Here is a 13,465-nt window from a genome sequence, read left to right as displayed (position 1 = left end):
CTGTTGCTTAGGCTCAACCCAGAAGCCTCTGGGCAAATAAGATGCTTACCCAGACTGAATGCATATCTATTGATTGAGCCATCTGAGATCCCCACTGTTTCATGTTTTGCTGCCTACAGTGGCTGCCAGAGGTAGCTGCAGTACTGCGGGTAACTGCTTATTCAATTGAGCTCCTCTGTATTTAGTATATAGAAATTGCAGTGCTAAACAATTCACACATAATAGTTGTATTTTACAATATAGTCACACTAGATCTATTAAACCAAATAAAATGTATTCTTAAGGACAACGTTCTTTTACAAAACTTTTGGTAATTTAATATACGTTTGTTAAGCTATAAACTATAAACACATTTGAGCAAATAGACCCAAAACCAAAAAAGGAAAGCAGTCACTACAGTACATCTGACCTGGAATTCTGTGCAGAGCTGAAGGTTTAAATTTTGTGTTTTTCCATTTACAATTTAATAATAATTTTGCTGTAACTTGTTGCAAGTATGCTTGAGTAAATGATGTGTGATCTTTTTAATTTATTTAACCTTTCAGCTTGTTTTCACCTTGCCTATAAAGGTAATAGACTTGACACAGGTAATTATATCATTACCTTCATTAGCCTTATGGTTAAGGTACCTACATTTTGACCTATTAGCTATACAGTAGATGATGTGCAGTAGAGGGTTTGATGTTATAAGATATAGTACAATACGTTTTATGGGCACTTTTGAAATTGCTTTGTTGATTGACCTTTAAAGCGCTTGCAATTTAACTTTCGTTTTCAAATTGTTTTTTCATAACTTTACATCCACTGTACTGTATATCAATACAACTCTTTAGATTAAATGTTAGCACTAGTCCTTTTCTTTTCCTTTCTGTGCTTTGAGCAATTGATTTACTTCAACAGTAAATCAATTGCTGTTGATTAATCTTTTTCACATTGGTAAAGGCTATTTTCTTTTAGCGGATCTGTTTTAACATCTGTATCGTTGCCATAGCCAAAATGTAATGTAGTGTGCTCTCTGAAGGCACCAGTTCTGTAGGGTTTGGGCATTTACTGGGACAATTATTAATTGTAGCAGTAAATCACAAAGTTGATTCTTTTGATGGCTTTAGAATCCAACCATGCGACATAACTCAAACAACGCACACACACAGGTACTAATACACGAGGATACATTTATTAATACATAGAATATGCATATAAACCTAACAGATCTTATCGAGAGGGTTATCAGAATACAAAAGGTATATATTCAATCAGTTACAAAGAGGTACATATATCAAGAGGACATACGTTCAGTATATCATTCATTTAGACCGTTTCATAAATGAACTTGGTTATAACTCCTACATTAGATACTCGAAACAAGTACATAACTCTTAGGAATTAAATTGATATCAACTGGTTGGGATAACAATTGAATTCTCGAGCAGTAATGCATTGAAGTTGAATACTCATCCAATCTCTGGGGATTCAGATCTCCTGCGGACTCAAAGAAACAGTTGCAGGCTGTTGCTGTCCAATCCGCGCTCTCTGGCTGCGTGCCAGGCTGTGCTGTGCGGCTTGCAACGGTGCGCTGCTGATGCTCACTGACTGGCTAGTTAGTGTTGGCTTTAACTAGCAAAGTTTGTGCACAGGAGAAAAGATGACTGTGGGTCCGAGCAAATCAGGAAGAGGACTGGTTTGTTCCTGATGAAGAGCTAGTTCTGAATAGTGATTCAGCTTTCCACAGTTCTGACCTGTTCACGAGGCCTGCTGCTGGTGCTAACTTTGGGTGGATCCTCTGGTTACTCTCTGGCAACCTCCGCTCTAGACTCTTAGAACAAAGGAAAGTTCTGGCACTCGGACACACTGGCCGTTCCGTGGTTGTCCAGGCTGAGTCTCAGGATGGTCAGGAGGCGCGCTGCGAGAATGTCCTGCCCTTGGGAGCCTTCTGCTCCTGGGCCGTCCTGCCCTGGAATTCTCCTTTGAATTCCCTTTAGAAAAGTCCACAGAATTCCACAGAAATCCCTTCTGAATCTTACTGAATCTCTCAGGCTCTCTGTGTTGCCTGTTTTTACCTGGAGGAACTTCAGCTCATTCATTGGCTGAAAGTTCCATGGGCATCAGAGTCCCACGTGGGTTACTCGGCCCTACCAGTCCCTGATTGGTTGATCAAGGTGAGATATGAGTCACTTACTCCTGACACTTAGGAATGCAGTCCAGATGTCCATCTGGCACTCCCTAGACAGATAGGCACCAATGGATGACCATTGATCATGATAGCCAGGCTTAGCTAAGTGCATCCCCCTTTGGGAGCTGTCCTAGGAAACCTTATCAAAGGAAACCTTAAATCAGCCTGCATGAATAGTTTCTCTGTGGTGCAGAGAGATGAGGCCTAATTTGGGAAAGCTCAGAAACACTTAATTCTTTCTTATTAATAAGCCTCGCCGCTACACATCCTAACAACTTCCTGGTTGCTCTTGAGTCACTTAAAGATTTCCATGTGAAACCACAATTTCTTAAAGTGTAATTGCTAGCATGTTTCTTTTCTTTAGACACCACTTAGCCACATTTATACTTAGCCTTTTTTTAGAAATATTTCTGAACCTTTATCCTTTTAATTGAACTGTGAACTAAAAAGACTTTATTAAGACATAGTATATTTAATTATTTAAATAATTTAATACATAGTATATTTAAATATTTAACTTCCATTTCTGTGTCTTCTTTATTAACTGCTCACCAGTTACAAACACAATTTTAATTTTCCTTGTGAAAGCTTTACATTACAAAATCTTTTACTAAATACTTCTGACAGAGAGGTACATTTGATAATCCAAAAAAATGTTTTAAATTGAAATAGAAAAGACATAGTTCAATGACTAACTCATTTCCTCCAGACAGCTGTCTTTGAAATCAACCTGGATGATTCTCAAGATTGTGTAATCATCAGTGGTAATGTTTTATTGCTAAATTTTTGCTGCAACAGATAAAGCTACATGAAAACACGTCAGGATCAGGTTTAAGAGTGGTTAAGGTATTGCAGCACAATGTCCCCAATTCCTTCTGTGCCGTGTGCAGATGTTAATTATAGACAACAAATGTGACTGAAAGGAATGTAATACAACACTTCTTTCAGCCACATTTGTTGTCAATTTTCAATTCAATTCAAGTTGCTTTATTGGCATGACCAAATTAGTAAAATCAGTGATGCCAAAGAAAAACAAATACAATTAACATAAAACAAAAATCTACAGATATTTACAATAAAGACACAATCATAAAATATTTACATATAGACATATGGAGCTTTATTGGGAGACAGGCTCACTGTTCCTCAGGCTGTGACAGGAGGTCACATACTGGGCTGCCAGTTCAACTGAGTTCCCTCCTCCCTCTCCCAGTAGGATTGGGAGTTTTCTGGCAGGTATTGGGAATTCTGTGATTAGATTTGTAAATTTAGGGAAGAATGTTTGTCTAATCCTAGAATTTTTGTCACAGTGCAGTAGGAAGTAATTAACATCTGCACTTCCTTTCTTGATTTTTGCCAAATGTTATATGTTTATTACTTGCATTTTATTTGACAATGTAAGAGATGTATATGTTTATAATAAAAGTTTTAAGTGAATAGGCTATATTTTCCATCAATTGTTTAATTTACTAAGGTGAATTATTATACATTGTAACAGACTGGTATGCTGTCCAGAGTAGAGTCTGGGTTTGACCTGGTGACTTTTGCTTTTGGGATAACCTCTGGATTGCTGTGACCCTTATCAGAAATTGCCACCTTTTTTCTAAAGAATGGACGGATGCAAGTTTATTAGCATTATAATCTGTCACCATAATAGTATTAAAACATCTCTGTGTTTTATTCAGAATGAGAAAATACTGTATTTCCACATCAATGCTATGAAAACTAAATATTATTTATAATTAAAAGTACTCCTGACTATGTATGAATGTTAAAATCAGCAAGCATTAATACAGAACAGGCCATAGTATTTGGTGTTCTCAGTAGTTCTGATAGTCCTGATGATAGAAAGACAGGTAAAGACCGATAAGCAAGTAAAATCAACAACTGAGTGGAGCCACAGAGTTTAAAAGCAAGGTATTTAAAGGAGGTGACAGAGTAAGCAGATAGCTCCTTTATAATCATATCTTCTTACAAACTACAGCCAGAGCAACAGAGCGGGTTTCTTTACGTACTGTAAGTAAAATGTGAAACAACAGTTGGATTTAATAAAATGAACTTATTCAGTTGTTGCCAAGTCTCAGCTATGCACAGAATATCAACATGTCTATCAATGATGAACTCGTTCACGGTTTAAGGCTCCGATTTAGAGAGCGGGTGTTCATGTGCAAAGTTAATGTTACGTTGATTTATCTGACGACGCAGCTGCCACAGATACGGATAACAGCACACTGAAGTTTATTACGCAAAGTAGGACCAGCGTGCCATTTTGTGGTTGCGCTGATCAAACCAGACGGTCTGAATAGAGCCAGACGCCACGCCATGGTGTTAGTCTGTATACACTGCACCCCTTCCTCCTGGAAACCTCTAGCAGGTAGTTTGGACATACAGTACAACACAGCCCAGATTCCTGCGCGCACACAGGGCAGGAGAAAAGGTGTAGGTTTCCGAGGCGAATCGTAGGATCTCAAAAAGGGATACCTCAAGACAGCTACTGTATGGCAGGTTTACAGGTATTACTACAAACATATGAAGAAGATTCATAGCGGAGTCCATTGTAGTGCTAGGACATGGCAAACCTCGGCAAAGAAGAGTTCATTAATGTTCCTAATGAAGGGGTACACGAGGTAGAGGCTTACAAGTAACATTTAGGGCTTAAGCTTGATCCCCCCGATTATTACAAGGGTCTCTCTCTGTGTGTGTGTGTGTTTGTTCCATTTTCAAAAACATAACTGTGCAAAACAGATATTTCACAATAAGCATTTAGGATGAAACATTTTGTGCAACACAACTTGCAGGTGTATCTATGAACGATCCCATATCAACATCAAGCCATGCAGCTAAAAGCTGGCACACCCCACCACTAAAATTTACTCTTGAGTTCTGTGATTGTTTTACCTAATAGCTATTTTTTTATTTTTAAGCAAGAATCGCTTCCAAATCGGGAGTGCTATTAAGAAGGCAGGCATTTCTCAGGAAAATCCAATATTATACTAATGGCCATGGGCATACAAAGAGTGAAAACCTGTAACAACTTAAAAAGGTAAATTTAGGTTATATGTACAGTATAATAGGTTGCATGTTGACTGGTGGAGTCTAACTAGGGGTTACAAAAAAACAGTCTCTTAACGTCTGTTACATTTGTCAATACCCGATGAATAAATAAATCTTATAAATTCGTTATACTAATAACGTCCATTTTAATTATAGGTTTACTCATATAAAAAACGTCACTAAATTCAAATTGCGTTTATTTGAGTAATGTTAGAATGAAGTGTTTGTCTTTGTAGTAGACAGTTATATTTATATTAAGCAGCGAACAAGGTAATACATATAGAAATTTCACAAAGCATGCAGTAGTTTTCGACGGAACAAACTGCACAGCTGTATCACATCAGCGCATGCTCGTTACAATTAGGATTCACGTCCAACAGAATTCACGAGAGGCTGGGTGTTGCAGTTCATCTACGGATGAAACATTGTGACCGTTCGTGCACAGTTAAGGAATAAATATGCTGCTCGGGTTATAACAGTACTATATAAAAAGAACATTAAGAAATGAAGTCGGTGACGTGATTTCCTTCTTCGCAGGAAGCACAGTCACTTCTGTCTTGTATTGTTAACTTTTGACTGTGAGGAGTGAGACAGCTCCGCTTCTTTTCCCCCCAGTCAGTTGTTGTAAGGTTTAGACTTATAAGAGATTATTTCATATCCTAGCTTGTTTGTGTAGGTTATCATCAGAGGTCTGGATTTGCCGACGAACGCCATGGACAAGAAAAAAAGAAAAGAAAAGGAACCATGTATTTTAGCAACCCAGGTTATGACATTGCTCCTAACTTTGTTTGTTGGATATTCTTGTAAAGCAGAAGAAGCGTCATGCCATGGAGCCTTTGATCTGTATTTTGTTTTAGATCGGTATGTATTGACCCTGCATGTTTTATGATTCCTTAATCTTAAAGTTCTGGTTTAAATTTATACCTGTATCCTGTCCTTGCAAAAGTATCGTTTTTAACATAAATGGGATTAGATTAAGTGAAATCAATGGCAAAAAAGCAGATGTTTTTTTCGGGTTTTCTTTAGTAATGAAACAGTTAAGGAAATGTAGTGAGTCAAGTACCAGATACACTGTAAGTATGTCGGCGTAATTCAATTAGTGAATCAGTACGTCGTTACTGAAATGGATGGTTAATGCAGAATTCATATTTGTGTTGAAAATGCAGCAACAGCAGCTTGTTGTCGTTATGCACAGGGGCACAATATCAGTATTTCGTTAGCCATTGTTTTAGCTCGATCGTTATAGGAATTTAAAGATCTTTTTTTAGTCACTGCTCTTACAAAGTTTAGAAAGGAACAGTACTTTTCCTTTAAATACAGCTCGAAATAAAAAAAATGGTAAAGTATGGAGGACATAGACTCACTAGTGAGATTTTTACTTTTTCAAAACGAAATTCTAAGTACAACAGCTGTCATGAAAATGAATATAATCCTGATTCATTTGATTATTAATGATCACCATCAAAACTTTGTAGAAAACTGTTCCTTTTTGGTGAACTTGTTTCTTGGATTTTTGCCAGGTTTGCTGGCTAGTTCCAGGTCGCTTGGAGCAATACTTTGGTTCCGAGTCAAGTTCTCCACCCAGTACATAATTATTTAATTATAGGATGATGGTTAAGATATTCTCAGAAGTTTTACATGTGAAGATAAAAATATGTTGTGGCTTTAATACGTAGTAAAGTTTTTTTTTTTACATTTTTCTTGATACACAGAAGATCCGAAGCTTACATAGATTCTGTTTTTGTAAAATGTGAAATATGTCAATGCACTACATGCAGGCCTAATATTATTTTGTGACTAAACATTCTTCTTTTGGTTAGAACAGCTCTACAAGTTTCATATTTCAGGAGACATTTTTAAAAATAATAAGTACACGAGTTAGGAAGTGGTTAACTTTTAATATAGCTGAACATTTGATCGGGATCCTAAGATATCAATATTAACCATTCATCCATTTTCTAAGCGCTCTGTCCAATACTGGGTTTGCGGGGGAGCCTGAATCTGTCCTGGCAAGCAATGGGTGAAAGGCAGGAAACATACTGGATGGGATGCCAGTCCATCACAGTGCACACACAGGTGTGAACATGACAACGCTCACAACAGAGCCAATTTTTGCAGAAGCCAATTAACTTACCAGTATGTCTTTGGACTGTGGTAAGAAACTGGACTACCTGGAGGAAATCAACGCAGTCACAAAGAACATACAATCTTCATACAGAAAGGAACCTAGGAATTCAACCCAGGGCCTAGTGCTGCAAGGCAGCAATAACCATAACCATGCTGCCCTGGCAATTATATACTGTGCACTAATGAAATCCCTGAGGTATGTGCTTAAAATAATTCTAGGAACACAAGCTAGGCTAGTTTTTTAGTACATAGACTACATACTGTAGATTGTTGATTCAGTATACTGCTAAGCGATTAACCGTATATTGTCATTCCTCTCAACCCACTATAATTGATGGTCAGCCTATTGAAATTGTTGATTACAACAAGAACTTAGGACCGGTCATTGACAAAAACCTAAAATGGGACAAATAATTATAATAATAATTGCTTACAGTTATATATAGCTTTTCTGGACACTTCACTCAAAGCACTTTACAGGTAATGCGGACTCCCCTCCACCACCACCACCAATGTGCAATATCCACCTCGATGATGCGACAGCAGCCATAGTGCGCCAGTACACTCACCACACATCAGCTCTCAGTGGGGAGGAGAGAAGATGTTGTGACACTATAAAAAGGCCAGCAGAGACTGTTCTTTCTTATGAAACTCAGCTACTTTAAGGTGGTTAAAACTATTCTTACACTTTTCTACAAGTCATTCAATTAAAGTGTCTTAACATACTGCTTCACTTGCTGGATTGGCAACATGCAGTAAGTACCAGTAATTGTAATAGGCTGGGTGAATTAGTGAATATAAGTGGCAAAATAATCAGGAATAGTCAAATCAATTTAAGTATCCTTTACAAAAAGAGGGTGACTAAGAAAGCCAAAAGCATCATGGAGTGTTTCTCATCCCCTCGATTGCGAATTCATACTTCTCCCATCTGGGAGACACATCTGTGCCGCCAGGTGTAAAACCAACAGACTCAGGAAATCTTTCATTCCCACTGCAATTACACTCTTAAACAATACAAAGTAACTACCTTGTCTTGTTTCTTGTTTCTTACCACCTGTAACACTACTGTATTCTCATCCCTTTTGGTCATGTTTATTTGTCATTGTGTTGTGTTTGTGCCGTAAAACACATTTTCCCTAGGGGACAATAAAGCTTGAATTGAATTTCTGTGGATATTTGGAGAGAAAATGGCAATGTGAAGCATTATGTACAAATATCGTGTCATTTTCTGAAATGAAATGAATAAGTCTTTCATCAAATTCCATAGAGTGCTCAATTTTTCTGAATCCAGATTAGAACACATTTGGCAGTAGGAGGGGGACATCAGTCAATAGACATAGAATTCTTTTCATATTCTACAGGTCGAAAGTTTGGGAGCAACAACTACTGAACACAGAAGCAGTGTTCACGCACAATATTGGTGGTTGTTTTTCTCTCTACGCAGAAGATTAAATTCTTTATACCCCTGGCTGAAGAGACAAACTTCCCTAGTTTGAACTAGGGCTGGGCGATATGGCCAAAAACATTATCACGATAAAAATTTTCATATCAGTTGAAATCAGTAATTATCACAATAAATGTCAAATCATTATTTCTTTCAAGTTTAAAGACAGATTTTTTTCTCCTAAGTGAAAGTTGAAGAAACCAATCAGTTAATTGGTAAATTAGATAGATAGATACTTTATTGATCCCGTGAGGGAAATTGCAGTGCAACAGCAGCTTAACACAGACAACACAGCCACAGTGTAACGAATGATATAATAATAGTACAATACATACAATACAATCAGTACAGTGAGGGGTGCACTAAAAGAGTTACTCACAGTCCGGACACACAAACAACAAACTAGAACAGAACAGTACGCAGAAAAATCATATCACACATATGAATATAAATATAGATGTAAATATAGATATAGATATAAATGTATTGCACAGGTCCCTGGCATATATTGCAGAAAAAACAGTTGTAAACGGGAAAAGAAAAGAAAGAGAACAGATGTAGCAGTAGATGTGTAGATGCGTTCAGTCCAGAAACAGGTCACTGTCAATGTTGCCTCTGCGCAGACGCAAGGTGGATGCATTGTACAGTCTTATGGCAGAAGGCAAAAATGACCTCCTGTAGCGCTCCCTGTCGCACCGTGGATGAATCAGTCTATTGCTTAACGTGCTCTTCACTTCTGCAAGCCTGTCATAGAGGGGATGGGAGATGTTGTCCATGATGGCCTCTAGTTTGGACACCATTCTCCTCTCAGCCACTACGTCCAAGGCCAGACCCAATGACAGAGCTTGCTCTCCTGATGAGCTTGTTGAGCTTGTTCAGCTTTTAGAATCGACTGCTCTAATCCCAGGGCCCCAGCATACCACTGCATAGAAAATGGCGCTTGCTACCACCGACTGATAGAACATATGAAGTATCTTACTACATACATTAAAGGACCTGAGCCTCCTCAAGCAGTAAAGTCGGCTCTGTCCCTTCTTATAGATGGCCTCGATGTTCTTAGACCATTCCAGTCTATCGTCGATGCGCACTCCCAAGTACTTGTATGAGTCCACCATCTCCACGCCACTCCCATGGATGTAGACAGGAGTAGGTTTTACCTTTTTCCTCCTGAAATCTACCACCAGTTCCTTTGTCTTTGTTACATTCAGTTCCAAGTGGTTCACCCCACACCACTCCACAAAGCTGGTGACCAGTCCTCTGTACTCCTCCTCCTGCTCATCCTTGATATGTCCCACAATTGCAGAGTCATCTGAGAACTTCTGCAGGTGGCATGACTTTGAGTTGTACTTAAAGTCCGAAGTATAGAGGGTGAAGAGGAATGGAGAAAGAACTGTCCCTTGAGGTGCCCCTGTGTTACTCACTACCTGTTCAGACACACAAATTAAACAACTCTTTATTTTAAGAACACAACAAACACTTGCCAAACAGCAAAAACATTAAACAAATCTGATGTAGAGAGTATTCAAGTCTTTTTTATGTAAAAATATGCAGTAAATTTACAAAATAAATATTTTAATAGAAAAATTAATTACTACAGTGTGATAAAACACACATAGAAGATGGCTCAGACAGACTGCAAAGTTTAAAGTGCTTTAAAGGATAATATCAATACAAAAAATAGACAAAGAAATCTTAATTCTGGTCAGCATGCCAAACCTTTTGTATAGACTGTACAAACACCTATAACATTTTATAGGTGTTTTAGCTGACATTGTAAACAAAATAAATAGACAAAAGAAAAATCTCAGGTATGGTCAAATGGTGAAATAGGTTCGTGGTGTTGCCTGTCTTTGCTGGCACGGATCTGCGGCACAGTTTGCCGTGCACTCTGCTCTGTTTTATGTCTGATCGTAAAAAGCCAACATATCTCCCAATTACCAAAGTTGAATGACCTTTTCTGTCGACGATGTCATCGTCCTTCAAGCTGGTCGTTGGCAGCACTGCATTTGCTTCAGTGTCTCTCATTTCTCCACTCTAACTACAATCCTGTCAGCCACCACCGTGTGGGTAAACAACACCACGTTAGCTGCCCGGTCTGCAACACGCAACAGTATTTTGTGCGCATGCGCAAATCAAACGTTTATCAAACTTTTATTAAAATTATATGGAGGAAAATTATATTGTGATTATTATCGTTATCGAATTATCGCCCAGCATTAGTTTGAACCTAAGAAATGTAACAAATAAGAGGAGGTTATTCTGCATATAAAATTTGTTTAGTTGCTTGTAGCTGATAGACATGATGTCTCATCCTGCCGTTTATCATGTAATATAATTTTTTGACGTGGAATTTACCACTTTGTTAAAACGACAGCCCAATGTGTCTTGCTCATATTAGGATTAATGTTGCCTGATATCATTTTCGGGTAAATTTAGTGTCTTGCAAAAGTATGCCCGCCCTCCAAATAATACTGAGATTTGTTGAATTACAAATCATGTATTCACATGTTAAGCTGAATATTTTTAATCAAAACTTTAATGTTCAACCTGAATACTTTAATTGGTGAAAGAAGGTACGTAACAGCAACAAATACAAAGACAAACTGCACAATAAAATGTTTTGTCTTGATTTAACCCTGCTGTACTGCAGTGGCATTTAAAGAGTCTTATCAGAACTATTGCTTCAAGTCCAATACTGTTCCGTTGCACAACTTCCTTTTAGGATAGTTATACAACTGATAGTTAATAGTTGTGTTGTTATTACATTTATGAACATATTTGACAGAGTGTATTCATTGTACATTTTTAGAACAGGTGGTGGTGGTGATATGTTCAGAAATGCAAGATATCAAAGTTCTTCTGTAAAAGACATTTACATACAGTGCCTTCCAAAAAGTAGTGGGACAAGATTTCAAGTTATCTCATTATAGCTGTATGCTCTGGAAATTTGGATTTCAAATCACATGATGAATATTAGACAAAAGCAGAAAATATCCCCTTTTACTATGGATATGTTTATGCATGAATGTTTTACCATTATACAACAACAGCACATTTTTTGTTCACTCCCCACATTTTAGATGAAAGTAAGTATTAGGGCAAACAGGTTAACAGCTGTTTCTAATTGCCAAGAGGTTACACTTTGCATACATTTCACACACATAAAAGAGCTTGGAAGGCATGGTTGAGGTCTTTCGAAACTTCTTTCGTCTTTCATTTGAATTAGTCAGCAAAAATCAACATGAAGACCAGAACACTCACTATGACAGAAAAGAAGGCCATTTTGAAAATGAGAGGAAAGAAAATGACAAAAAAATTAAGACACTTGGCATTGCAAAATCAACAAGCTGGATTATTCTTAAGAAAAAGGAAATAATTGGAGGAGTCACTAACAGACAGAGAACAAAACGTCTGAAAAAGACAAATGCAGGGGATGTCAGAAAAAAAACCCAAATTACTGTCAGTAAAACAAACTCCGAGTGGGGGGGGGATCTTGAGTCCTACAATCTGCAGAAGACTTCTCCAAGAAAAATTCATAGGCAGTACTGCAAAGTGTAATCCCCTTATCAGCGGCAAAAACAGAAGGGCTCAATTAGAATTTGCAAAATGAGCCACAGGAGTTCTGGAACAAGGTTTTTTGTTATGTACTGATGAAACCAAAATAAACATCTATTAAAGTTGCACACTTAACACAGGAGTCCTTCAGACAGGAAAGAGTGAACATTCTAAACCAGATATGAATCCAATTTTGCATGCATCTCATTTGGTCAAAAGGAGACTAAAGGCAGAAAGCTTGACCAACAAGTAACAACTTAAAGAGGGTGCAGTTAAAGCCTGACAAAGCATCTCAAGTGAAGAAACAAAGTGATGTCAATGGGAGGGAGGGTTGATGCAGTTATTGCAAGCAAGGGATTTGCAACAAAATACTGACTTTTTGTCTTCAATTTTCTTTATGTTCAGTGTGCCAATACTTATTGCCACCTACATTTTTGGAGCTGGCCACAACATACTGTATACTTTGATTCAAAACTGATTAAGTTTGTTTGTCAAATATATTCTAAAAAGTAAAGCTGACCTTCTGACCTCTGACTCAGAATAATTTTTTATGTGAATTGCAATTTCTTGTGTATACAACAGGGAAATGCCAATTTTAGGTTTTTGTCCCAATACTTTTGGAGGGCACTGTATCGCTGAAAAAGGATGAAAAAGGTCAATTCCAATCACGTTTGATCAAGTCCGGAGTTCTTAATTAATTGCAAGTAGGGGTCTAACCCCGGCATCCTGGCCAAATTTCCCCATCGGCCTTTATCAATCATGGCCTCCTAACAATCCCCCTCTGTGAATTGGCTTCATTACTCTGCTCTCCTCCCCACTGATAGCTGATGTGTGGTGAGCGTTCTGGCGCACTATGGCTGCCGTCGCATCATCCAGGTGGATGCTGCACATTGGTGGTGGTGGAGGGGAGTCCCCATTACCTGTAAAGCGCTTTGAGTGGAGTGTCCAGAAAAAGCGCTATATAAGTGTAAGCAATTATTATTATTATTATTTTAATTTAAAAAAAAATCTCATAGCTTTTAACCTGAAACTGACATTTTATAGTGAATTGTATTCAAAATGTGCACTGGATTACTTAAAATAACCTGAGAAGTAGTACTCGCAGTGCATCTTGG

General features: G+C 37.9%; 1 protein-coding gene across 2 annotated transcripts in view; it reads left to right on the top strand.

Annotated features, from left to right (window-relative positions):
• Positions 1-5,611: 5,611 nt before the first annotated feature.
• Positions 5,612-13,465, top strand: part of antxr2a (ANTXR cell adhesion molecule 2a) — a 235,825-nt gene continuing 227,971 nt past the window's right edge. For both annotated transcript variants that reach the window (XM_015365593.2, XM_069187145.1), the window contains exon 1: positions 5,612-6,085. In XM_015365593.2, coding sequence (XP_015221079.1) covers positions 5,937-6,085 — 149 coding nt within the window. In that variant the 5' untranslated portion in view covers positions 5,612-5,936. The remainder of the gene's footprint in view (positions 6,086-13,465) is intronic.

This window comes from Lepisosteus oculatus, chromosome 3, assembly GCF_040954835.1.
Source record: "Lepisosteus oculatus isolate fLepOcu1 chromosome 3, fLepOcu1.hap2, whole genome shotgun sequence".
NCBI lineage: Eukaryota > Metazoa > Chordata > Actinopteri > Semionotiformes > Lepisosteidae > Lepisosteus > Lepisosteus oculatus.
Note: the sequence above shows the minus strand (reverse complement) of the source record. Positions and strands in the feature narration are given on the sequence as shown.